The 27408-nt window shown below is 36.7% G+C and overlaps 2 protein-coding genes across 2 annotated transcripts in view; both read left to right on the top strand.

Moving 5' to 3' along the window:
- The window catches only part of LOC134851945 (spermatogenesis-associated protein 17-like), a 290103-nt gene that overhangs the window by 18688 nt on the left and 244007 nt on the right, over positions 1 to 27408 (top strand). The window lies entirely within an intron of this gene.
- The window catches only part of LOC134850893 (zinc finger SWIM domain-containing protein 8-like), a 32277-nt gene that overhangs the window by 1115 nt on the left and 3754 nt on the right, over positions 1 to 27408 (top strand). The window contains exons 2-14 of the mRNA XM_063866667.1: positions 2989 to 4349; positions 4840 to 5356; positions 11487 to 11815; positions 11970 to 12278; positions 12955 to 13156; positions 13357 to 13737; positions 13868 to 13983; positions 17847 to 18202; positions 18601 to 18823; positions 21554 to 21938; positions 22368 to 22693; positions 23015 to 23147; positions 26540 to 27290. Coding sequence (XP_063722737.1) covers positions 2989 to 4349; positions 4840 to 5356; positions 11487 to 11815; positions 11970 to 12278; positions 12955 to 13156; positions 13357 to 13737; positions 13868 to 13983; positions 17847 to 18202; positions 18601 to 18823; positions 21554 to 21938; positions 22368 to 22693; positions 23015 to 23147; positions 26540 to 27290 — 5389 coding nt within the window. The remainder of the gene's footprint in view (positions 1 to 2988; positions 4350 to 4839; positions 5357 to 11486; positions 11816 to 11969; positions 12279 to 12954; positions 13157 to 13356; positions 13738 to 13867; positions 13984 to 17846; positions 18203 to 18600; positions 18824 to 21553; positions 21939 to 22367; positions 22694 to 23014; positions 23148 to 26539; positions 27291 to 27408) is intronic.

Below are 27408 nucleotides of genomic sequence, written 5' to 3' on the forward strand. Positions count from 1 at the left end.
CCGAGTTCACCTGGGGTTCAGCTTGGTTTACTATCTACTGCTTACAACATAAATATTGACAACCTAGACAACGAAGTAAGAGTTCTCCTACTCAAAGATCACACACATATGCTTACACAACATCAATTGGTACGTTTCGAGGCACCAGTCTTTCACTTACTAACAGGCCCCTCTACACCGACCGCACATGTTACCAAACCTGTTCTACAAGAACGAAAACTAGCTACCGAATGGAAGAATCTACGAAAAAGAAGCAAAAGTACTACCAAAAACCATACACGCGCAGATCGTCATCGAAGTCAATAGCAACCTCAGACCGACCCCTGTTTATAGAAGCGCACAGCCAGAATTATATGAAACAAAGTTCTTACCAAGAGTCTGCAGAACACGCCTAGCACAACTCAGAAGCGGATATTTTCGTATTTTATAATTAAATATGTCAAGAACTGATAAAGAAATAGAAGACGTCTGCCCAAACTGCAACAACGCCGCTCACACAATCCAGTAGTTCTTTGAGTGCCCGGCAAACCCAACAGATTCGACGGTTGATGCACTCCGGAAGCGACCAGTGGAGGCATCAGCTTTTTAAAACTCAAAGACGACAAGAAAGACGGCGGCTAGAAACAACAGTGACTGTTTTTTCAAACGGAAAATATTATGTTTCGACGTTTCAACTAAAATTTTCCGCCAAAATTTGTTTGCTTATTTTTTGTCGGCCTAGTTACCGCAACTTGGAATCGTATTTTTTTTTTTACCGCGCGCAGGTTTTGTTGCTTCTAATGTTTGATTTACTTCTAATGAACTTACTTTGACATTGTATTTCCGTTTTTATTTTGCTTTAAATTTTATTCGGCCTTAGTTGATTGGCCTTTTTTCAATCAACTGAGTGGCCAAACTTTCGGTCGTTTCTAGGAAAACTCGCTTTTTACGTTCCCCTCTGCGTTTAATAAGATAGTTGCGTTTTGTTTCACTCGGTTTTGGCTTGTTTTATAGCGGCTTAGTAGATTCTTTTCAGGTTTCTTGATGCGCGAGAAAAATTTTGAAAAATTTTCGACTTGTTTCTGCACAGCTATTTTCGGCTTTTTCACTGCATGGTTAATTTTGCTCCCATACTGATTCTGCATTCTTTTGTTTGAGCATATTTTTTTACAAGTATCTTCATGAATTTTGATATATCTAGTATATCTAGTTGTATCGCAAATTGTGAGAACCTCAGCTTTTTGTGGTGATCCTTTTACATTTGCGAGAGTAATGGTCTTGTAATCGGGACTTAGTCTTTTTTCCCTGCAACTTTTTTAAGAAATTGAGCTTTCTTTATTTTTGAACCTTAACTACTTCCAGGTTACTGCCCACTTGGAATGTAGGTAGGTAACACGGTTGCTTTTGCCCTTCAATGTCTGGGGCTCCATTTCATGTAAGATTTTTTTCTCAGTATGTATAAAGTTGAATTGTCTGCTCAAGTTTTTTCGACTTAGATGCCACATCCCGGCAAGTATCATAGTAGTTGTAAGTGTTCTTTTTTGTAGTTTCAGGGAAGACTTCAACTTTTAAAGTTTTAAGTTTTTCGGCTCAACTGGTGTCTGTTCAAAGATTGTCGAGTTTGTCTCCGCTTCGCAAGTTTGTTCCGTTAATAATTTAAAATTCAAATGTTCCGTTAGCCATGTTTGTCTAGATTTTTTGTTTGATTAAGAAAATGCATGGGATAGGTTTTTTTTTTAATTCTATAAAAAGTTAGGGTCCTCGGAAAGGTCAAGTATTTGATTTTTGGAAACTTTTTGAACTTTCTAGAAAGCTACCCTCCCAAATCTGACATTTTGGTTTAAACGGAGAGAACGGTTTGTGAGAAGCTCGCCTGAGTTAGTGGCTTTGTCCATACTTTTCATAAACAAAAAAATTGACGTCCTTCAAATGGTCATATTTGTGATTTTTGACCGTTTTTTGAAATTTTTTGACATTTCCCGAAAACTAGCCTCCCTAATCTAAGATTGTGGATTTAATGGAGAAAACGGGTTTTGGGAAGCTCCATTGTATTAGTGGCTGCGCCCAAATTGTTGTAAACAAAAAAGTGATTGTCCTCAAAACGGTCATATTTGAAACTGTTTGACCGTTCTTTGATTTTTTTTTTACTTTAAAACTACCCTCCCAAATCTGAGATTTTCAGTTCAACCGTAAGAGCAGGTTGGTTGAAGTTCTCCTGCTTAAAAGGTTACGTCCATTTTTTCCCCACAAAAGGAATTGGTCTTCGGTAAAGTGAAGCTCCCCTATTTAAGAAACTATGCAAAGTTTTTTTTCACAAAAAGAGTCGTGGTCCTCATAAAAAAACGATTTATGGTTTTTGACAGTTTTTTTTTACTCGAAAACTGCTATCCGAAATCTAATGTCTTTGAGAAAATTAGAAGTTCTCAAAAAGTTTCGCTCTTATTTTATTAGAGAAACAACAAAGGTTTTTGTTGAACTCAATTTTTAATTTTTGAATATATATTGATATTTCCCGCATCATTACAGCAAATTCAAAAGTCATCAAACAGGTTCCTTCAGCTACCGCAGTTCCCCGTACACATGAGATAGGGTTTCTCAAGCCATTTTGAAAATATTTTCTATTTTCAATTTTTTTTGTTTTGTCCGTGAATTATTTGTTTTTTGAAATCTTCGAAGTTTGTGTTGCAAGTTTTTGAAAATTAATTGCTCGAAATGTTTTTGACCGAAATGTCTTGTGGAATTTTTTGTTTTCGGCTCAATGGGCGTCTGCCCACTTTTTATTCGCATAGTGGCCGCTGGGTAAATACAAAAATCTTAATTAATATTGGTGGTTGTTTGTGAGTTTGTTATTTCTGTCTCGTTTTCTATTCGCTTTTCTTTTTGCATTGTATCGCAAGTGATGCGAAGCTCCGCTTCGCTTGTGTATGGAATTTGGTGGAATGGATTAGTTGAACAAACGGGATGCGGATCAAATCTAAATATTTGACATTTTTTGTGCGCATGTTATAGGTAAGAAGGAACTGACTGCGCCCGAGACTCTTCTAGAGATCTGCTCTCGAAAGGTTGCAGAACATTTTCCTTTTGAAGCGATAGAAAGATACAACGAACCCATCCCGGTGGACGTGCAGCTTAGAATATCGTTCTGGAGTTTTCCTTCTGCCGCATCCGACATTCGGCTTTATTCGTGCCTGGCGAACGGGAACTCGGACGAATTCTGTAAAGGAGAGTCGATAAGTGCCTCCCGTAACGCCGTCTCTAAGATCCTGCAGATTGGATTTTACCTGAGTGGCCAAATCAGAGTTCCATCCGCCCTTAGCACTCTCGCCAATTTGGGAAAATCCGAATGCCTTACGGTGTCTGTAACATTTGATAGGAAGCGGATTACGCATACGAACTGCGCTTGTCAGTCAGAAGTGCAATGGTGTCGACATGTTGTGGCGCTGTGTCTATACAGAATCGAACATCCGCTTGAAGCTGAAGTTCGTGCGCCTGTTTCTGAATCTTTGTCCAGGTTACAGCGGGACCAGTTGCAAAAGTTTGCACAGTATCTCATTTCCGAGTTGCCAACGCAAGTGTTGCCTACGGCTCAAAGGTTGTTAGACCAGTTATGCGGATATGCACCTTCTGATATTAAGATACCTGTTAATCAGAGACAAGAAGCGGACTCAAATTTACTGAGTCCATCATCTATGCCTATTAATTTGATCCAAGGTGCTCCAGATCCAACCGCTGGATCCTCGATTGACGATGTCAGTATGTGGACCTTAGATGAAGATAAACTTAGCTCTAAACTAAAGAGGACATTGTTAAAATTTGTCCAAATAATGCCAGCGTCAGTTAGTGATTTTGGCCAGGTGTATCCGCAATCAGCTACTCCGCCAGCCAGTAGCGAATTCAACACCTTGTTAAGACCAATAAGAGGCAAGGAGCCTGAACCTGTTTGGAATCTGCTCTCCATTATTCGTGAGTTATGTTCACGACAGGATCCGAACGCCATGTTGCTTCTTGATATCATCACGCAGCAATGTGTAAATATAGACTCATTGGTGATTTGGTGGTTCACATCTCGCACTGCTGCTCATTACTATCCGAACTCAGCGACTCGAACGAACGCCGCGAATTCTAATCGCAATCGCACTTCGGGATCAGTAGTTTCGAGTACTGTGGCGGGACAGCAGTGCTGCGCAACTCTCATGGACGAAATCGTAGATCTTTGGACTTTGCTGCTGTTAAATCCGAGATTAGGAGTCAATGAAAAGGCTTCGCTAGTTCAAACAATGAGACTCTATCATGTCTTTTGTATTCACAAGATTCAGACTAATCAAGGAACTAGCTTGCAATTCAAAAGGAACGAGCTGCGTAACTTTCAGGTGATCTATAGATTAAATGTAATGTCCAACAAACGCGAAGAACCTAAACTAGATTCAGAATGAAGAATTAAACTCAAAAATTAGATTCAGATTGAGAAATGGCCAGAGTGAGGTTTCCTGATTTGTTTGATGAAAAATGTGCAATTGCATACATTATTAGGATGCTTTAAGATTTTTTGGCCTAAATAGATATCTAGATGTCAAAGAATTAACGCTGGTATTTTGCATACCTCAAATCAATGATAGCACAAAAAGTATTGGAAAAAATTAGAAAAAATTTTAGTGCCGGCAATTTTTTACGACACTTTTATAAAGTAGGGGTAGCGGAAATCCAAAGAAGCCAGAATTTCTGACCGATTATCGTAACGTTTTATTTATTTTTAGGAAACATGAAAATTAACATGTAAATTTTTCATGAAAATTAACTACACGAAAATTAACTACATTAAAATTGACAAATTGAAACTATAATTTTTTTTGTTTGTTTTAGGGCTTCAAACCAGTGATCAAAGCTGCCATGTCTGAATTCCCTGCTCAGTTCTACACTGAGTCAATGTTTAAATATAACAACCCTGTGATTCTGAGCTCGTCTCAACTGCTTTACACATATCCACGAGTGAACAACGTCATAGAAACAGCACAAGGCATCCATGAAACTATGCTGAAAAAGAGCCAATTGGCTGCAGCAGCGGCTGAACAAGCGAGACAGGCCAGTGAGTTAGCAACAGGATCAGTTGAAGGTCAAAATATTTCTTCTGAGATGTTAATGGACGATGAAGACGACTATTATGACCAAGATGAAGACTTGAATCAGTCTATCGAAGGTGTAGACGCAACTGCATTCCAGGATGGAGAGCTTTATGGGTTCGAGAATCGAGTCGAAAGTGGCGGCGGAGAAAGACTGGGGCTGATAAATCAGCATCAAAGTGACTCGATCGACGAGGGATTAGACACGTCGAGTAGAAGAGCTTCAATTACGTCATCAGGATTGCGTAATTCATATGGAGGTAAAATTACGTTTCAATAACATTTAAAAAAGAATTGATGAGCTTTCCATCTTTAGAAGTTGTATTTGGAAAGGTTTGCGGATAGTGTCTTTTCTATATTGTTTGAAAAATTCTCAGCAGAGTTGATTGATTGACGCATGACTTTTGACGTCTATTTTAAGAACTTGTTTCAAGTCAATTTCAATTGAAATTGCTCAATTGAGCCCAACTGAATTCAAATTTATTGCTAATGTGGCAGTGTAAAGGAAAGTTTGCGTTTGAGCCTGAGTATTGGTTCAAATCTGCAAGGTTAAAAAATTGATTTGTCGGATTTTTGTTTGTCTGTTTTAAGTTTTATCGGCTTAGTTGCGGCAGCGCGGATTTTTCTTGTGACTTATGCACTTTTCATTGCAGTTGCAAGTGTTCTTCAGTGTAATTTCAGGGGAACTTAAAACTTTTGAAAAACTTTTTTTTCGACTTGTGTGGTATTGCAAGTGAAAATAGTGGAGTTAAATTATTGAACGAAATTTGATTTTCGATGAATCTAAGTGTTAAATTAAAAAAAAACGTGATCAACTTCTACTTTCGAAAGTGGTTTTTATTTTTCAGATTTCCCAGCAGAATAAAAACTTCACCTTTTAATCCAATGTTCTCAAATTGAGTTAATTTTATCAAAAAAGTCTCAAACCTAAGTTTTTCTTGTAGCTTGAAAAGCTTCAAGATCATATATTTTTTCTTCAAGTTTTTGTACTGTAGACTCTAATCCAAATTTATTAAACTTGCGAGAGCAAGTGTCTTATTGAGATTTAGACTTTTTCCTGTAAACACCTTTCTTAGAAATTTTATTTCCTTTTCTTACTTGCTGTGTTTTGTACCTAAACACTTCAGATTTGTTCTCACTTGGAATTAAAATTTAAAAGATTTTTAAATATTTTTTCGGCTTAACTTGTGTCTGCTCAAAGGTTATCTACTTGGTTTCTTCTTTGTAAAATTTGTTCCGTTGCTACTTACGCTTGCGATAAGCAGGCTTTATCCAACTGGAATACAGAGTTTTTTCGGGGTATCTTGGCTTATAATTAATTGTATTTTGGCTTATAACTTAGCCTGGAGGTAACGAATATGCTTGGGACTGCAAAGGTCGTGGGTTCGAATCTGTCTAGGATATGTTTTTTTTTTCAAACGGGAAATGTTTTGTTTCAAATAAAATTCCCGGCCAATTATGTCTGCTTTATCTGTTGTCGGCTTAGTTGTCGCATCTTGAAATCGTTTTTTTTTTGCTGCGCGCATTTTTTTTATGTTCCTTTTAGTGTGTGATTTACTCCTACAATTTGATTTTACTTAACTTGACTTAGTTTTTCCTGCTTTGTTTTTTTGTTTCGCTTAGAAAGTTCCGCGGTCCAAATTATTTCGGCCTATTTTTTATCGGCTTAATGACATAATTTTGGGTCGTTTCAACGAAAAGACAACTTGAACACTCCCCTCCGCATTTTTATTTTTGGTTGTCTGTTCACCAATCAGTTTGTTGGAATTTTCTTTATTTTCATTTTGGAAAATTATTTCATTGGAATGAAATTCTTTGGAAAAATTTTAGTTTTTTTTTTAAAAAACTTCTGGTTTTCAAAAAGGGGTATTAGTTGAAAGACCGCCTACTCCACTGTGTGCCTCTGTGTACTCCTCTAGTTTCTCTTTCTACTTGATCCCTCTGTCTACAGCCCTCTCAAATCTGAGTTTTTGGTTTCAATGAATGGAACGGTTTCAAAAGTTCCCTGCATGAATCTTTTTTGCACATAAAGTTATGACCCTCGGAAAAGTCAAAATTTTGATTTTTTGACGTTTTTTTTTTATTTTTTTTTATATTTCTCCAGAACTACCCTCCCAAATCTGAGATTTTGGTTCAATCGAAATTACAGGTTGACTGAATTCCTTCTCCATAAGCGGCTACGATTCATGCTATGATTCATGGGAAATGTCAAATTTTTGATTAGTTGTTCGATTTTTGGATTTTTCTCGCCAAATATCCTGCCAAATCTGATACGTTTAATCTGAACGACAGGTTGTTGAAATCCTACCTTTATAACTGGCTATGCTCAGTTTGTTAAAGAAAAAAGTTATGGCCTTCAAACAAGTAGAAGTTTTGAAAATGACAGTTTTTTGCAATCTTTTTGACTATACGCGAAAACTACTGTGCAAATTCTCAAGTTGTGTTCAATCGAGAAACCCGGGGAAATGTCATCTCCTTGGAAAAATTGATCATCTCGAAATTTTTTACTCTTCTTTCTTTAAATGATTTTTTCCAAAACTGTTAATATTTTTCGCAATGGAAGTTGATACGACTGATCCTGTTAATTTTGCGATAATTGAACTTCAAGCCTGGGACAATCATTTATTATATTGTTCCAAGAAATTAGCTTTTTTTTCAGGTATTTTTTGGTTAGCTTCTTAACTCATTTTACTTCAAGTTAATATGGAAAATATTCCGTACTTGCCGTATGTTATGAAAGTTTGGGTTGTACTGCAGTTTTTTTATTTTGTATTCAGTGTCTATTCTGCCTGATGTGGCGCGAAGCTCAGCTTCGCCTCTGTGTATAAGTTGTTCATGCTCAAATTTGTTTTCGCTTTTATGTTTTTTCAAGTTCGATCCGAATTCATATCGTAAAAGGCAAATTAAGCTCTCGAAAAGAAAAAAATGGTCAAATGGCGCAAAAAACGAGAGAAAACTTCAATTGGCGTAAAAACTGTTCATGAATGACTTGTAGTTTCTGAAAAACATTTTATTTTGCACAATTCCCATTGAACGACAAATATCTATTGATAGAGTTTTCATAAAAGGTCTTAGTTTCATCGAAACTTTTATAAATACATTTTCGAGCGCGTGTCGTGTAGTCAGAAACTGGAATTTTTCAATTAAACAACTTTCCCATATCTTAGAGCGCTTTATTTTGATTACTAAAATTCCTACGAATAATATGAGTTACCGACACATGCTGATCAATCTATACCTTATTTAATTGGCGTTTCACTTAAGACGTTTAAGAAGTACCATGTTGACTCCTTTAAGAAGTCACTGTGTTGACATATTTAAGCTTTTTGAACGTATTATTTTTTGCATATTTAACAAAAGATTTTTTGCCCGTTTAAGCTATATCGTATTTTGTAATGCTTAAGATATTTCAATCTTTATCTTTGTATAGATCTATACATTATTTAATTAGCCTTTCACTTGAGACATGTTTAAGAAGTCCTTATTTTGACATATTTAAGAAGTCCTCGTGTAGACATGTTTAAGCTTTTTGAACGTATTATTTTTGCATGTTTATCAAAAGATTTTTTGTGCGTTTAAGCTGTGTCGTATTTTGTGATGCCTAAGAAGTTTCAATCTTTATCTATGTATTTATACATTATTTAATCGGGGTTTCACTTGAGACGTGTTGAAGAAGTACCTATTTTGACATATTTAAGAAGTCTATGTTGGCATATTTAAGCTTTTTCAACGTATTATTTTTTGCATGTTAAACAATATTTTTTTTGCACGTTGAAGCTATATCGTGTTTTGTACTGCTTAAGAAATCTCAATTCGCACATGTTTAAGAAGTCGCTATGTTGGTCTGTTGAATATTCAAAACATTGCAAGGGTTGAAATGCTTAATCAACTCTACATTTTTTCTATATTCGCAACGTAAAACTATCAAATTTTTTTTTGTATCACAATTTATATAACTAATTTTTGCATATTAGTTTCTCAACTTTCTAGTGGTGTGCTGTCGGTGTACACTCATAGATTGCATATCTGGCGTCCAAGTATGACTGCTGAACTCCTTTTGGTTTTCGAGATATGGTGTTTTTTATGATTTTTAATTTTTTTTTTGGAAATAACTTATACAAAAATTCCAAGCGAACTTTTTCTTTTTCTCAGCGCTAAGACGGAGTCCTGTCAGTTACTCAGTAGCGTTGCAATTCTGCCCCCAAATAATTCTTTTAGTGTTCGAGATATGGCGCTTTTATGATTTTCTCAATTTAAAAAAAAAGACTTTTTTCCCCTTTTCTTACAAGTTTTCAACCTGCTTTATTATTGAATCTTAACAAATTCCATGTTTCTTCTGCAATTGGCCTAGAGCTAACGCTGTTGCTTTTGAACCCTGAGGTCAGGAGGTTAGAGTCTCTGTCGGACCTTATTTTTCAGCAGGTTTGCGATTGAATTTTTTTCCGGAAAAAAATTGGTTTGTCGGACTTTCGTTTATCTGCTCAATTTTTGCAGATTAGCTGCCATATTAGGGATTTTTCTTGTCTTCTAAACAAGTCTCATGGTATTTGTAAGTGCTTTTCTTTGTAGTTTCAGCGGACTTGAAACTTTTTAAAGTTTTTTTTATAAAATCTTTTTTCGGCTCAACTGGTATGTGCTCAAAGATTGTCGGCTATGTTTCCGCTTCCTCACTTTTGTTCCGTTGCTAATTTACAATGTAAATCTCATGCTTGGCATGTTTTCCTAGAATTACTGCTTGATAAAACAGGTATTATGAAAATATATGGGATTGGTTTTAACTTTTTTGAGACGCTTCGGATTTTTTTTTTTTTACAAATGTTTGTTTTTCTCAAAAACTATTCTCCCGATTTGGAGAAAAGGGTATCACTGGAGGGACTGCCCACTCATTTCAATCGGTTATCGCCTTCGGAAACATATGTTTTCCTCGAAAACTATTTTCCCGATTTGCACGAAAGGGGTGTCAATGGAGGGACCGCCTACTCATTTCTTCGCTTATGGCATTCAGATTTTTTTAAGCCTTTTTTGACCATTTTTTAAACTTTTCTCGAGAGCCACTCTCCCAAATCTGAGTTTAAGGGTTCAATCAAAACTACAGGTTGCTTGAGTCTCTTTTGCATAAGCGCCTAAGCCCAATTGTTTTTACACAAAAAACTATGATTCTCGGTAAACTCAAATTTTTGATTTGTTGGCTGCTTTTTGGAACCTTTCACGACTTTTCTCGATAACCATCGTGCCAAATCTGGTATCAAGGGTTAAATTGAATCAACGGGTTGTTGAAAGCCTTACATTATAAATGGTTACGCCCATTTCTGAAAGGAAAAAGTAATTGCCTTCATTGTCTTGAAACTTAGATCATTTTTTGGAAACTTTTTGACTTTTCTCGAAAACTACACTGCCAATTCTTAGATTCACTGGTTAATCCTGTTTTGGGAAACTTTTACTGCTGAAGTGGCCTTGGCATACTTTTGGATTTCGGAAAATGAAATTTTTGAACGTTATATTGTTTTTTTAGAAACTTCTCGAAAAGTTTTTGACCTTCCTATGAGTGCAATCTAAAGAACTGGTCGCGAAAATTATTTTAATAGAAGTGGTGACTTTTGAATTTCCAATATCTCAAGTTTTTCACTCTTCCCGTTTATTTTAGTAGAGAAACAATTAAGGTTTTGGGCAAAGTAGTTTTTTTAAAATGACCATTTCATGCTGCATCAGCATGAAAAATTCAATAATTATCAAACACCTACCTCCAGATTTAGCTGGCTCGTAATTAAATTTAATCGAGACATACTAAAATGTTCACCCGTTTTTTTTTTCAACTATCTTCATTTTTTTAACTTGTTTTTTTCATGATTGTGTTGTATGGCAAGCCGCTTCCCCTCTGTGTATATAATTTTTCATCTTTTCTTTTTAAAGATTTTGGCTGATTTTAAAGCTGTTTAGTTGTCTCATGTAACATCTTTTGAGGGACAAAATGTGTTGTTATGCGTTAAAACCTTTCTGCTAACAGGTTTTTTCGCTCAACGGTTGTGGACCCAATGTCGGCTTAGTTTACGCCTTGATAAATTTTGTGTCTATGCTTAATTAACTCTGGCAATTGTGTTTTACACAGGTTTTCCTAAAATTGAGCATACTCAATGCAAATGAATCGAAATTTTGGTTTTGCCTTATGGTTGTTGCCTCTTTTGGCTCGTTGCAGTGCTATTTTTGTGTTCTATCGCTAGTGGTGCGACGCTTAGCTTCGACTCTGCCCTAAAAATTTCATAAAGTTCAAAGAGTTTTGAGGCGATCTGTCTTTTTTTGAAAGAAATGGTCAATCATTTTTCCTGTCTCCTTGAGTTCATTCGCACTTTTCGAACTGCCTTGACTGTTGGCTATGTTTTTTGTAACTTATAGCGAATCTGGACTTCCCTCCAATTACACATTTCAACGCCTTCCTGGGCAATGAAGCGAGCAACGAGGCCAGCAGCTCCTCCAGCCAAAGAGGCGGAAATCAGTCTGCCTCTGATTCTCTCAGGGCACCCTTGGACGACCATGACAACGAGGACCTCCAAAGAAGAGGCAGGCAGCTCCCGACGGTGGTTGGAATAAGTGGGGGCGTCTCCGCTGGAAAAGGAAAGTTGTCAGCATCGAAAAGTGTAGCGAGTGGAACTAATGTGAAAAGTGGCAAGAATAGAGTGTTCGACATATTTGCCGATTTGGTGCCTATCAAGTGCAATATTGAGGTGTGAAATAAATATTAATATCATGAGTTCTAGAATCAGATAAGCAAAATTTCATTTCATTGCAATCTCTTATGGCTGATACTTATTTTCCGTATAGATTCATAACCTTTCATAAGCTCAAATCTTAGCGGAAGCTTTGAAACTTATGTTTAAGTTGCTTCATCTTCTGATGGAGTCCTTGCATGCCCACAACTTCCGGGAGCAAGCATTCGCTGTGGCCACAGAACTGGCTGATGCCCTTGTTAACAACTGTCCAGACTTGTTAGCTGACCCCCCTCCCCACACCAGATTCAGACGCAAGATCAGATACGAACTTAGTGCTAGAGCATGTCAGATCCTGCAGAAGATAGTATCCGTGGTAAATGTGTTGTCTGAGAAGGCCGAACTGAAAACTCAGGCTTTCAAGTTGGGAGTTTGTGGTCTGGAAATTGCGAGGTTGCCGTCTCCTTCCAAAATGTTCGAGGTGTGTATATTTTGTTATTAAGAGTCGATGTACGTAGTTCAGACTCTTAAATAGGTGGTGATGATTTTGTTTCAGGAAAATATTAAAATTTGTTCAGGCTCAAATTTATTTTTTCGTGGTTTGACTTGTGATTTCTTTCTAAGTTCAGTTCATTTCCATTGAACGGCAAAAATGTAAAGGTTACGAAAAACGTGATCGACTTCTAGTTTCGAAAGTGGAATTTAATTTTCAGCGAAATAAAAATTTTACTTATTGGTCCAGTTTTCTCAAACTGGGTTAATTTTATCAAAAAGTGCGAAGCATAAATTGTTCTAGAAATTCAAAGAGCTTTAAGGGCATCTAATTTTTTCTTTGAATTTCGAAAGATGAGATTTTTTCAAAAAAAAAACAAGACTGTTCTTTTTTGTTTACTTGCGTTCGTTGACTCTCAACTGTCTGTTGGCTATATTATTATTTTTGATTGAGATGCGATTAGCGATATTCTTCTATATTCTTTGAACAACAAAAATAACTATTCATGATGAGTTGCTTGAAGGAAATTACAGCTCTAATATCTGAACATCATATGTGAGTTGCAATTTCTTCCACAGGAGTTAGATGGAGTGTAAACTATTTTGGATCAAATTAGATTAAATGAATTTGATTTTTAAACATCCTAACTTGGGTTATTATGCAGGTGAAGATGTACCATTTGGAGACCGTGATCCTGGGTCAGCTGCGTGCTATTCCCTGTGGGTTGGGTGAGATTCAGATTCTGAGGGAGAAGGCTCAATACCTGGCCGACTTCTCCCATTTCAGGGGCAGATACCTGCTGCCTACTCACCTCGCTATGGTCATCTTCGAGAACCTGTGCTGCAATGACAATAATCATGCAAATGGTATTGTAAATAGATTAAAAATTAGGTGATGTTTAATTTTCGAAAATTTGCTGAACACTAGTTTGTTGACAGGAAACCAGATAATAAACCAACATAAAACTTCGATTTCTTGAAGGGCGTATTATAGTTGATATACTCAAAAAGTTGACGAGGTCCAAGAAACTGAAAATTGGTTTGTGATAATTAGCTAAGTATTTCAGCTACAAGCGGATCCGAAAACTCATCGGATAGGAAAGCATCAGACTTGGAAGTAGGAGTGAAGGCTACTTTGGCAGTTCTGGCTATGAAACCACAAGTGGCCGAAGCTGACAATCCCCTCCTCTGTGAGAGTCTGAGACGAGCCAGATCCGAACTGACTCTGAGTTTACTTCTCAAGTTCAGAAATGAACCCAAGTTGCTGAGGGATATTTTAAATGCGTTACTGGACCAGGGACCACGAAGAGTGGATTTGGTAGTCACAATGTCATCTGGACAAAGTGGACCTCAGAGGAACAAAGTGCACAGATCCAGCAGTGGGAAAGCACCAGCATTAACTTCTCAGATGCCTGTGAATTCCCAATTCATAGAAGAAGATTTCTATGGTAAGTTTTCTATCCGCCTAGTTAATCCAAATTGTTAACGGTTTTCTCTGAGGAATGCGAGAAAAAGACTTCCTATAAATGTCATGCTTTAATAATGATACGCCTAAATCTTAAATTTTTTGATGTTCAGACTTCGTGATGGATAGCTCAGAAAGCAGGTCAGACTCTCCTTTCAGACAAGAAGACAACGCAGCGTGCACTTCGGCTGACGGAAATCTGAATCAAATCAAACCCCAAATGCACAAGGTTAAGATTTATGTTTAAATCATTTTTCATTTTTAGTGTAAAAAATGAAGAGAGTTCAACTTATTTAGGTCGCAATGATTTTTTAATTGTTTTTTTTTTCAATTTGTGCACGCTCAAATTTGATTTTTTGCAGTTTGAGCTATGATTTCTGTTCAAGTTTCTTTGTTTACACTAGTTTTTATTAACCCCTGGCCAGCTCCCGCCTTTCAACCTTGGACTTTTTATTCCGTGGGGGAGAGAGATGTCATCCATTTTGCCGCAGCTGGTCTCGGCAACGGCTGCTCGTTTACACGTCGAAAAGCAAAAGCGGAAAGGTCACGAAAAAGTGAATGACTTTCAGTTTCAAAAAGGGACTTTTTACCCTTACGATAAGCAAAGGGTATTGCAACCCGGTACTAGAATTTTTTCCCGTACATAAATTTGTTCACAGAATGGTCAATTTAGTAATTTACCCTTTCTAAGTTCCTTTTATTTTATTGTAACATTATTAAGAGTAATCAACGTAGTGAAGGCTCTTATATAGGTCTTGCTGTTTTTTTGTTTTGTTTGAGGAAAAAGTCTCAAAATATTGATGCACTTACGTATATATGCACTTTTTGAGTTCAATTGAAATTCCTCTGCTGAACGTGACCATAATAGCACTCTCCAAATACGAATGTGCAAAGGGCGCGAAAATTCGTGAACGATTTCTAGTTTTGAAAGTGGAATTTAATTTTTAGATTTCCAGCGGAATAAAAACTTTACCTGTTGATCCAGTTTTCTCAAGTCGGGTTAATATTATCAAAAAAGCGCCAATCATAAATCGTTCTAGAAATTCAAAGACTTGAAGGGTGTCTATTTTTTTGTTTGAAATTCGAAAGTTGAGCTTTTTTCTACTAAGTCAGTGTTTTTTTTAAATGTTTACTTGCGTTCATTACTTTTTTCCAAAATTCGATTGGCTGTTTTTCAGTTTGGGTGTCGGCCTTAATTCTGTCGCTTATTTACTTAATAATTTTTTTTTGTTAGTATAAGTTGATATTTCAAAATTAAATAGACTCGAATTTGACAATTATTCAACTTCTGCGGCACTTTTTAAAAACCAATAAATATAAAACTTCCATTTAAAATTTTCGGTTTCTTTTAAGCATTTTGAAAATTCCTTGTTAAATTACTAACGGTGCAGGTAATTTTGTTCTAGGATTCTTGTCTTTTTTGCAATTCTAGCTCTTTTTGACAAAAATAAACTATTTTTTGAATTTTTTCTTTCAATTCACGATTCCATTTGCTTGTAATTTAAATTATTCATTCTTGTATTGCAAGTAGTGCGAAACTCAGCTTCGCCTCTGTAATTTAGATTTCCCAGCTGAATAAAAAAAGCTTCTGATCCAGTTTGCTCAAATTGGGTTAATTTTTCACTTGAGAAATTGACAATCTTAATTGTTCTTAATGATTTAAGTTTTAAGGGCATATATTTGTGCTTTCAAAACGGAAAGCTGACGTTTTTTAAGAATAGATGAACGCAGTGGAGACTCACATAGATGGTCATGATTTTTTTTAGTTTTTTTTTCCAGGAAAACCCTCAAATTTATTCATGTTCAAATTCGATTTTTGGGGGTGTGACTTCGATTCTTTCCTTTCTTTTGTTAGAAGGCAGACAATTTCCACTATCGAAAAGCCAAAGAGTAAAGGTTAGAAAAAGTTAACCGTTTTCTAGTTTCGAAAGAGGAGTTTAATTTTCAGATTTCCCTATGGATTGAAAAAAAGCTATTGATCCAGTTTTCTCAATTGCTTCATTTTATAAAAAACCTCAATAAGAAATTGTTCTTGATTTTCAAAAAGCTTAAGGGCCATTTATTTTTATTCTGAATTTTGAAATTTGAAGTTTTTCAAAAAACGAGTCAGTTTTTTTGTTTCCCTACGACTCTACTTACTGTCTGTTGGCTATGTTTCCAAAAACATACAGAATTTTTTCTTTCCTTTTTATTGACACTTTACAATGGTCCGTTGGCTCAGTTAACATTTATTTCATTTTCATTGCCAGTAAAAAAAGCAATTTACGTTTTCCTATTACAAATGTGTTAATGGAGCAAAATACGTGAATGACTTAGATTCGAAAGGGGAGTTTTAATTTGAGATATTCCAACAGAATGAAGAAATTACCTACTATTGTTTTAGTTTTTCTTAATCGGATTAGCTTTATGAAAAAAGTGTCGATCATTAAAACTTTTTGAAAATCAAATAGCTTCAGCGTGATCTGCTGGTCAAAATCAGGTTTTATATATTCACGAGTAAGCAGATTTAAGAAGCATTCAAAGTGAAAGCGCGTTACTAACAATGAGTGCATTTTTTTAAAATCAATGCAATTTCAAATTCAATGGGGAAATTGATTTTTTCTCACACTACCCCTGAAAAATTTTCTAACATATAATATCATTAAAAGAATTATTTCCCAGTGATCTCAATAATTACCAAGCTGCTTTCAAGAAACCAAACTATTTAGTCCATTGGCGCTCTGTACCTGCAGTCATTTTTCTTAACTTGCACCTTTTTCTACGGCCTTCGAAAGTTCCAATGGGGGAATGTTTGACCCTTTCTTTTGGATTATCTCGAAAACTACTCCACCAAATTTGGGATTCACGATTTTATCGAAAGAAAAAATAGCTGAAATCTCTTTCGCACAAGCCGCCACGCCTTATTTTAGTATGCCTCAAAAAACTCGTTGATGATATTGAGGTAGTTTTTTAATAGTGTTGAACGTAGTCAGGGATCTTATATAGGTCTTGCTGATTTTTTTTGTTTTTTTTTTCAGGAAAAGTCTTAGAATTTGTTCACGCTCAATTTTGAGTTTTCGCGGTTTGACTTGTGATTTCTTTCGAAGTTCATTGTGTTTCCATTGTTAAAAGAAAGGCAAAATCCACTATTGAATAGCAAAAATGTAAAGGTCAGGAAAAACGTGATCGACTTCTAATTTCGAAAATGGAAATTAATTATCAGATATCCCAGTGAAATAAAAATTTTCCTATTGATCCAGTTTTCTCAAATTGGGTTAATTTAAACAAAAAAGTGTCCATCATAGTTTGTTCTACTATAAAGAGCTTTAAGGTCATATTTTTTTCTTCGAAAATCAAAAGTTGAAGATATTTTTGAAGAAAAAAAACTTGTCAGTTTTTGTTTCAGTTTCATTGCGATCATTACTCTTTTCCAATTTCCATCTGTCAGTTGGCTATGTTTTATTGCTTTGAGTTTACCCGAAAACTACCCTTCCGAATCTGGGATTATAGGTTTAATTGATGGAATGATTTTGTATTACTTCCCTGCTTAATCGGCTACGCCTTAGTTGTTTTAGAAAAAGTTGTTGCCGACGGAATTTTTGAAAGTTTGACCGTTTGTGTAAGCTTTTCGACTTTTCTCGAAAACTTTCCTGCCAATTCTTAGGATAAGGGTGCAATCGAGAAACCCGATTGTCGGAATTTTTTTGTATAAGCGGCTACGCCCCATTTTTTGTAGAGAAAAGTTATGGCTTTCGGATAAACAAACTTAGACAGTTTTTTGGAAACTTTGACTTTCTCGAAAACTACCCTGCCAATTCTGAGAGTATTGCTTCAATTGAAATAAAAATTTGTGAGAATCTTCACGGCAGATCAAATAGTTACCTCCAGCTTTAGCTGAGCCTTGGCGATGACGTAATAAATCATAAATTTCAAGATTTGCGAAAATTTTCAGATCTATTTTTAAGTATTCATTCGAAAACCAAGAAAAAATGAACCTCGGTAATCGGGAACTAGACTTTTTTCCCGTAAACACTTTTATGCATCTGTAAGAAATTGGAAGTTGCTTTGTTAGTGAAATTTAGCAATTTGCAAAACAGAATCTGGTTTTATTAGGGATTTCGCATTGAGCGAATCAGAAGCACGAGCAGTGGCAGTGACTCCAATGCAATGGCAGCTGCCGCACAAGCCAACATCCCACCGGCTGCACGGAGAGCCGCGAAGAGAACCTCAAATGTGCGCAGCAATAGTCACAAAGACTACTCCTCGGAGCGATTCGTAACTTACGTCACAGTGCCCGAAGGCAACAGAGGAACGAACGGAGGCATTTCAAATGGCAGTAACGATTTGCACAGTGTGAGGGCACTTGCATTGTCCAGTGCAGAGAACGCTGCTTCGTGCAATATATCGATGGTGCCTGCTAGCTCTACTAACACCAACTCCAAAATGGCATTCCCGCTAGGACGCAGATGGTAAGTTACTGTTCAGCTTTTAATAATATAGCATGTCCCGTTTTTCCAATGTAAGCCTCACTTTTCTTTGTTTGATTTATGTTTTGAGTTTCTGGGCTTTTAGTTCCTTTTTGGCGCTGTTACAAAATATGAGCTGTTTTTATTTGAACTGCTGGCTGAATTATGTAGTGACTCTGAATCTGCAGGAATCCAGTGGTCTGCATTTTTTTGCCTTTTAATGGCTTTTTGTATTTTACTGAATTTTGAATCGTTTCCCCCATTTTTCTGCTTGTTTGCAAAGTGAAGCTTCTCTTTGTTCTTAAACAGTATAATTGAAGTATATTTCAAATAAAAAATGACGAAAAGATTTTTGATTAGAAGTCGTACACTACGTGACCAATGATTTATGCTGTATTAAGGTTTCGAGGTAAGAAGTGCTACAGTAATGTGCCAGTGGTGCCGAATCAGCCTTCAGAGGCACAGGCACACTCTCTGATGGAGTTGGCCAAACAGGTGCTGGTCAAAGCTTCCTTCTCCAACCCCTCCACTTCCTCGTCTGCCCACTCCAACTCAGCAGCTGCCAATCTCACCTCATCCACATTCGCATCTCACTTCACGGATCCAACCTCATTCTATGCCCAGGTGAATGATTGTCACATTCATGTGCTGCAGCTGAAAGTTTATAACTTGAAATTTCCGACATTCAAGAAATGTATCTGTTATCTATAACAGGCTACAGATTGTTCAGTTTTTACGCAAGGACCATGTTCATACCCTTATGAACACCTGCGCGCTATTGCTCTCTCAAGCAAGCGCTTGTTATTTTATGAGCAGGGGCGGATCTAGGTCGACCAAACAGATTTTCCGAGCTCTCACAAATCACTATAAAGACCCTATTTTGGCCAATTTTTTTTTGCGCCATAGCCAAAATTTTGAAACAATAGGCCAAAAAGGCGCTTTATGCTTTTTTTTGAAAAATTTTGACCAAAAAATTGCGTTTTTACGGCGCGTGCTTCCCCCTCAAAATTATTATATATTGGCGTCTAAGGCGCTTTTAGAAAAATTTAGGGTACACTCAGCCAAAAATGCAGATCTCAAAATAGTACAAAGGATGGACCCTTTGGATCGGCAGGGGGTCGAATCCCTGATGGGAATGGGCGTCCCCCCACTAAGTCTGCTGGTGCTTATGAGTTCATTTTTCGTCACCTAACTAACACCTTTTATAAATTAGCGTTAAGTGCTCGTTTTTGCTGTATATCAGTAGCAATTCAATAGCATATGTTTTACCTCTTTATTCCTTGTTACTCTGCTTAACCAATAGCTGGTGGCAAAGTTGTAAGGATGTTGGACTGTGAATCTGGAGGTTGATGGCTCAAGTTCCGTTCAGTGGGTATTATTTTCCGAGGCTTTTTTAGCTTATTTTTGAATTTTCTAGCATTTTAAATCTCCTTTTAGCCATTTTTTACCAGTGCTTGGAAAGTGCAATTGCGCCTCTGGGTTTACTGATGCTGTGAAATTTCAAATTGAGACATTTCAGTTAACTAGTTTTCAGCTAAAAATTTGAAAGAACAAACAATAACTTCAAACCGTTTAATTTTATTAGTCGCGCAAACAGAAACGATTAAAATAATAAGATGAGATATCTTTTGGTCTAAGATATGTGAACCATATTTAGACAAGCCAGCGCTATTGTTATATAACGAGATAGCTTTTTCCCAATTTTTGCGCGGTTTGATTTTTGATTTCGTTTTAACTTCAGCTCATTTCATTTCCACGGGTCTAGGACAACAGGCCAACGGGACTTCCAGTCGAAAGGGCTTCAAAACAAAATTTAAACTTAACAAGAACTTCAAAACGCTAAATTTTCATCAGTAAATTGTTTATTTCAAAATTTTAGGCAAGTTCATAATAAGCTTTTTTTTATATAACAATGCTCCACTTAAGAGTGGCATCAGATAGTTAGATCTGCCGGATTTTGAATTGCATAAATTATACACATGAAAAGGCCCTTCATCAATGTTTTGATGTTTAATGTTGCTAAACATCAATAAGAGGCTTAAAAGTTGTGAAGAAGCCACTTAAGTGTAATAAAAGCTAATAAAACAGTTCTCAAATTAATCATATTCCATGACTTTTTGACAAAAGGTTCGGCTGGAAGTCCCTAATTTTTCGATTTGGCCTAAAATTTCGTCGGCTTGATGTCCGGCACCCCATTTCCTCTATCGAGCTGCAAAGTATAGAGACCACGAAAAACGTGTGCGACTTCTAACTTTCAAAGTGGATTTTAGTTTTTGAATTTCCCAGCGAAATGAAAAGTTAACTATTGAATTTCCCAGCAAAAGGAAAAGTTAACAATTGAAACAGTTTTCTGTAATTGGATTAATTTTACATTGCTGATTAAAATGATCCGAAGGAAACAAATAAAACATGAGAAACTCAAATTGGATTGACTTAAGACAAACAATCATGAAAACAAAACTCGCTTAGAATTTCAGCAGAATTAATATGTTGCAATTTAGTTGGCAAAATTTGGGTCCAAAACTTAATTCCAAAATCGACCATTTTCGGCTTTTTCAGTCAAAAACCACGCGAAAATTATTGGTTTGATTGCTGACAAAAATATATAAAATGAACCTCTTATATAGCCCAACAAAACTATGAAAGGTATAATCTCTCTTGTTGTTTTCTTTAGTAAAATCGACATTTTTCAGCTATCAAACGAAATAAATTTAATTATAAAAAAAATTGAGACGATTATACCGTTATTTCGTTTGATAGCTGAAAAATGTCGATTTTACTAAAGAAAACAACAAGAGAGATTATACCTTTCATAGTTTTGTTAGGCTATATAAGAGGCTCACTTTGAGTCTTTTTTGTCAGCAATTTAACCTATAGCTTTGGCGTAATGTTTGATTAACTAAAAAACCAAAGAAGGTAGTTTTTGAAGTTACAATTTGGTCCCGAATTTAGCAAAATTTTTGTACCATATTAATTCTGCTGAAATTCTAAGCAAGTTTGTCTTTATCATTTTTTGTCGAAAGTCGAGCCAATTTGAGAAAAACACGTTTTATATTTTATCTTTTCTTTAAGTCCGGATAATTTAAATCAGCATTGTACAAAAATGTGCCAATTTTACAAGATTCTTGAAATCGAAAAAGCTTTAGCTTGCTGTATTTTTCTCCATCAATCGTTAGTTGAAAAATATCGAAAAGGTCTCTTTTTTTTCGGTTTATTGGCAGTTTTCCAACTTTCTGTTGCCAAAGTCTTTTAAGTTTGAGTCGTATCAGGCCCTCCTTCATCAACCTATTCAAATTTCTTAAATCAAGCTCTTGCTGTAAATTTGGACGCCAAAACTACGTTTATTTGAATCAGAATCGGTCAGCTGGGGATCAAACAAGCAGTTTTGGGCCGATAGTGAACAACTTCGTGAGTGACAATTCAAATGCTACCACAAATCTTGACAACCAGCTGGGATTAGGAGCAGTGGCAACAAGTACCACCCAAACTGACACCACCCAAGCCCTAGATGCATTCCAGACATTCTCATTCGCAAACCCACTCAATAATTCAACCTACACTGGCTTCCCCCAAATCAGTCACGTGAATCACACAAGTGTATCTGCAAGTTCACGCAAAGTGCACCCTGGATTACACATGGCTGCATTTGAGATTGGATTGCACGCTCTTTGTGTGTTGAATTGTGTTTCATCTAACTGGTTGTCGAGGACATACTCTACTTACGAATCTTGGATTCAAAGTTAGTAAATCTCTCTCTCTCTCTCTCTCTCTCTCTCTCTCTCTCTCTCTCTCTCTCTTGGTTGTACCCTGGAGCACCCCTGAATTTTGTTGTGTTAGCGGCACGATTTTGTCCTAAAATATTTACACAAGAGAGCTTGCGAGTATTTTGGTTTATTACGAAATAAATTTCTTCTGATCCGACTCGTTTATAGTGTGCTTTTTTTGGAAAGCAAATTAGCCGTAAGTGGCGCAGTGGCGCACACGAGGCCATTGGTTCGATTCCCGTATTTTTCATATATATATTTTTTTAAATTTCGTGCCTTTTTAGCGTGTGTTTGCGAAGTGCGCCCTCGCCTGTGTGAAAATTTTGATGCTTATGTGGTGTGGATCTTTGATCCAAAAAGAAGTTTAATGTGTGTAGGGGCTTTATGATTTGCTACTATTTTAGCGCAAACATTTGAAATCGGAACAGCGGCGCTGACAGTGCTGAGAGATCGCTGGGTGGGGATCCTGACACCTTCAGAAGCATGTGGGATTGCCCAAAGGGCTGCCAAAGTGTACGAATCGAGTGTCCGAAATGCGGGAGCTGATCTGGCGCTGTCTGTGTTGAGACATGCGAATAGTCTGAATGCAAACGAGATTGTGAGTTGTCTGGAGCAGTGCAATGAACAGGGCAGTGAGTTGTTAGAGAAGGCCTGCAAGTGCATAGAGGGGGTGCACGAGGTCGCATCGCCAGTGTCCGGATCTACTCTGGCTCCCCCTATTCTGTTTAAGGTACGCATGTCCACTATAGATTTAAAGGCATCCACCTCTTAACATTCAACCTAAGATAATTAAGATCAACAATATTGATTTGAACCAAAATTAATTAATTTAACGGAGATTATTTTATAATGGAAATAATAACTGATTTGCAAAAAAATAATTTTTATAGAAGGATATTTGTAAAAACACGTTGTTGAACAACGAGGTTTCTGTGCAAAAATGTCATGAGGAATCAGCAAATACAATTATGATTCATTTTTGGCCTGAATCTGAGCTCAGTCGGAAAAGGGCTTTTAAGCTTTCGGACATTAAGAGCACTTTTAATTTCAGATAGCGAAATACTTCAAGAACCTGCACGATGTGTCAGTTGTAGCCCCCCAGCAGACCACAAATAACAGACAACAACATCAGCACATGGCCACCCAAATGACCAATGTGAACACAGCACCTCAACTAGCAGCCGGTAACAAAGAAAATAACGGAATCTGAATTGCTAAAATTAATTAAATCTTATCTTTTATATTAAATGAAAGTCTTAATGCGCTATAGACGCAACGTTTTAACTTCTTTATCGAGCACAACGTTTAAGAATCATTCAGAGCAACCATCAGAGAAAGATGAACTCGATCCAACTTCAAGGCTAGACAGTACTCGCCTATTTTTGTCCAAAATTTTGCGTTTACAGATTCATTTCAGTCTGAAGCGAATAAACTGAAAACAGCAACCTCCATTATACCTCATTTGGTGGTTACTTCATTTGAAAACAGAGGACATTATTATTAAGGAAAAATTATGTTGTCTTCTATTTTCTTCTTTGTCTGCTTCGGCCTCACCGATTTCTTTGTCTGCTTCGGCCTCACCAACTTCTTTGTCTGCTTCAGCCTCACCAACTTCTTTGTCTGCTTCGGCCTCACCAACTTCTTTGTCTGCTTCGGCCTCACCAACTTCTTTGTCTGAGCCGTCTAAATAGAGCAAATTGAACTGATTCACAGTTGAAATTGAACAATTCTTAGTCCGCAGATTTTTAGGTAGAAGGATCAGATATGTCAAAGTATTTGCAAATAAATTACTAGCCACTCGTTGACGAGGATGATGATCCTGATGAGGAAGTTGTGCCTCCAGCTGTGAATTCTGACACGTCGGGTTCAAATAAACGGGGACATGACAGGTCCTAGCCATCTGTCAATCTGCGTGTGCTGGGGATCGGTGTTAAGCTTCACGAAGTCAAGCATTGTGGTATGCCACCACGCTAAATCTCTTTTGAGATCCAAAAACGCCCCCGGTACATCATTCTCTCGAAATCGTGCCATACTTCCTTTTGTCTTGAAATCCTCGGTCAGCTGCGATAACTCGGCCGAGTTCTGGGATATTGGCACGCGAAATTGAGAGCTCAAGCTGTGAGCAGATGTCGTCGAACGCGGTCAAAGTCATAGTTTGATCTTTTTGAAGGCCTCTTCAATTAATTTTGGCTGCTTTTTTGGAGGCATTAGAGTTTTTCAAGTATCCGATTCGGCAAATTATGAAATTTGAACAGATTAGAAAGTGAACAAAAAAAAGATATCAGTATCAACTCAGTCCCCCAGGTACCAGTTTTTTTTTTCAAAAAATCTATAGTTCGAAACAGTTTAGAAAAAATTTACATACATGCAATCATGCCAAGTTTTAACCTTCAACCCAAGCAACTTTGTCTTTCAAAGCAAATTTAGACTAAAAATTAAACTCAGTGGCGACAAGACAAGGTCAGAAAGAAAACATACCCTTATTCGAAGAAAAATCAGAAGGACGCAGAATTAAAGAATTATCTTTACGAAATTGAAGTAAATGAGACAAGTAAAGTTAGCAGTATTAACATAGGAGATTCGGGGGGGGGATTCATCGATTATAGCTATTAAACTTTGAATGATTAAGCTATGAAATTTTGAAATAATTATATTTATTTCATGGACCCAATCGGTTTTCGAAAAAAAAAATTCTCAGCGTGGAGGTGGCTGTTTTCAGTTAATTCGTTTCAGACTGAAATGAATCTGTAAACGCAAAATTTTGGACAATAATAGACAAGTACTGTCTAGCCTTGAAGTTGGATCGAGTTCATCTTTCTCTGATGGTTGCTTTGAATGATTCTTAAACGTTGTGCTCGATAATAAAGTTAAAACGTTGCGTCCATAGCGCATTAAGATTTTCATTTAATATATAAGATTATTTCAAAGTTTCATAGCTTTATCAGTTAAAGTTTTATAGCTATAAAGCTTGCTTAAAAAAGCTAGAACTTTTCGCTAACCGATTCGGTCTACACAATATTTTGAAAAAGTGCAAAGTTTTATAGCTTTATCATTCTAAGTTTTATAGCTTGCTTAGAAAAACTGAAACTTCTCGCGTACCGATTCGGTCGACGAAATAACTTGAAAAATTTCATAGCTTGCTAAGAAAACTTTAAGTTTTTCCGAAATTGATTCGGTTTATAGATAACTTGCGCAAACTGATTCGGTTTATAGATAACTTGAATAATTTCAAAATTTCTAGCTGAAAAAACTTGCTTAGAACTTGATTGTTTCACGAACTGATTCAGTCTTTGAACTAAATTGAAATACTTCAAAGTTTCGTAGCTTTAATAGCTTGCATAGAAAAACTGAAACTTCTCGCGTACCGATTCGGTTGACGAAGTAACTTGAAAAGTTTCATAGCTTGAATAGCTTCCTTAGAAAACTTTAAGCTTTTCGCAAACTGATTCGGTTTATACATAACTTGCGCAAACTGATTCGGTTTATAGATAACTTGAATAATTTCAAAATTTTTAGCTGAAAAAGCTTGCTTAGAGGAGTTTAATTGTTTCACGAACTGATTCGGTCTACACATTAACTTGAAAAAGCTTAAAGTTTCATCGCTTAGAAAACTAACTTATGGTAAAAAAGATTCGGTCTACGAAGCGCTTGGATTTTTTCGAAGTTCATGGCTCGATTAGCTCGCGCAGAAAAACTTATTTTCGCAAAACGATTCCTTCTAATAAATAACTTGTAAATATTTCAATTTTTATTGCTACAATAGCTTGATTAAGTGAATTTTGAATTTTTTCGAACAGATTCGCTCTATTAGCTCGCTCCATTACTATTAGTTCGCAAAATGTTTTGATCTAAACAACTCGAAATATTTCTAGCTTCATTAACTTGCTTCAGTAAAACTTGAGTGTTTTTGCCAACCAATTCGCTCCATGAAATTACTTGAAGTATTGAAGTTTAATAGCTTGAACAGTTTGCTTAGAAAAACTTTTTGCACTCCGATTCGCTTCAGGAAATTAACTTGAATTATTTAAGGTTTCGTAGCTTGAATAGCTTGCTCAGAGTAAGTTTCATTTTTTCGAGAACTGATTCGTTCTATGATACGTAAAGTTATCAAACCGATTTACGATCTGGCTCAGCTTGAGATTTCGAAGTTTTATAGCTTGATCAGAACAGCAACTATTTTTTGCGAGCTGACTGATTACTGGAGAAAGGCTTGTTAGTACCAATCAAACAAGATATCTACTTGATTAAATTAATCTTTAGTCTTAGAATTTAGTGTTTTTCCTATAAACTTTTTACCGGAGCTTTTTTGGGCATTATTTGGATTTTTTTAAGCGGCGCTCGCTGATACTAAGATATTGGAGTTGAGGGATATTCAGTCGTCTAAAATTGGATGCTTAAAATTTTAATTCAGAGGGTTTTGCCGGAACAAGTTTGGCTATCCAAATCGAGGGGGAAGGCGACCACCGCTGGCTCCATCGCCATGCTGCTGAAGCCAAGTTGTTTAAATGTTAAAATCATATTTAAGGGATACCGCCAAATATCAGAAAGAAACTAAGCAGTATTTTTCCTCTTCTAGGCTTTCCTGCTCGTCACGTGACTCCGACTGAAGAGGCGCAGCGTCAAGGAGCATTCGACATGGTGCAACAAGATCTACAACAGTACCTCCTGCATCAGATCATGTTCCCATCTGCCGGTCTACTGCTGTCCCGCGGCTACGCTAACGACGCCGCTAGGAACTTCTTTCCCAGCCCAACTCTACAAGCAGCAGTCCAAGGTCAAACGCCCGTTATTACAGATTCGGTAACTCAACATCGCAACGCGGCTGCTGCCGTGGCATCATTTGGAACCTACTTACCAGCAGCTGCTCCTAACCCGAACATGATGGGACCTCATCGTCTTGCAAACACGAACACAAATGCGAACCAACATCCCAATCCAGCTACCTCTATTGTTACGCAAACTCGGTTTTCAAAGCGAGCCTTCCTTAATGGAATCGAGGCTGTAAAAGTGATGATTCGTAGAAGCGCGGAAAGCAAAGAGGAGTTTTCGGCCAATGCCAGCAAGAACTTTGAAAATGAAGATGATTTGAAGTGGCTTATTAGTTTGACTATTCAGATGGGCAGGCCTGAGAACATCAAAATTTTGATCGAGTGCCTTTGTCACGGGGGTTTAAAGAACCCTTTTCTGATGCACAATTTGACTGATTTTGTGCTGAATAAGTTGCAGCAGCATTTTACAAGTGACAACTTCGCATCACAAGCTGTCGGTGGAAATATCGCAAGGCAACATTGTCTATTTGTAGCGTTCAGTGCCTGCACGTGGCAAAGGTGAGATGTAGTAATTTTTAAGAGTCGATGAACGTAGTTCTGACTCTTATATAAGCCGCGATTATTGATAGTGTTTAAGTCTTGATTTCATTTGATTTTGAGTCAATGTCATGTTTGA

The sequence above is a fragment of the Symsagittifera roscoffensis genome, chromosome 7, assembly GCF_963678635.1.
Source record: "Symsagittifera roscoffensis chromosome 7, txSymRosc1.1, whole genome shotgun sequence".
Classification (NCBI taxonomy): Eukaryota; Metazoa; Xenacoelomorpha; order Acoela; family Convolutidae; genus Symsagittifera; species Symsagittifera roscoffensis.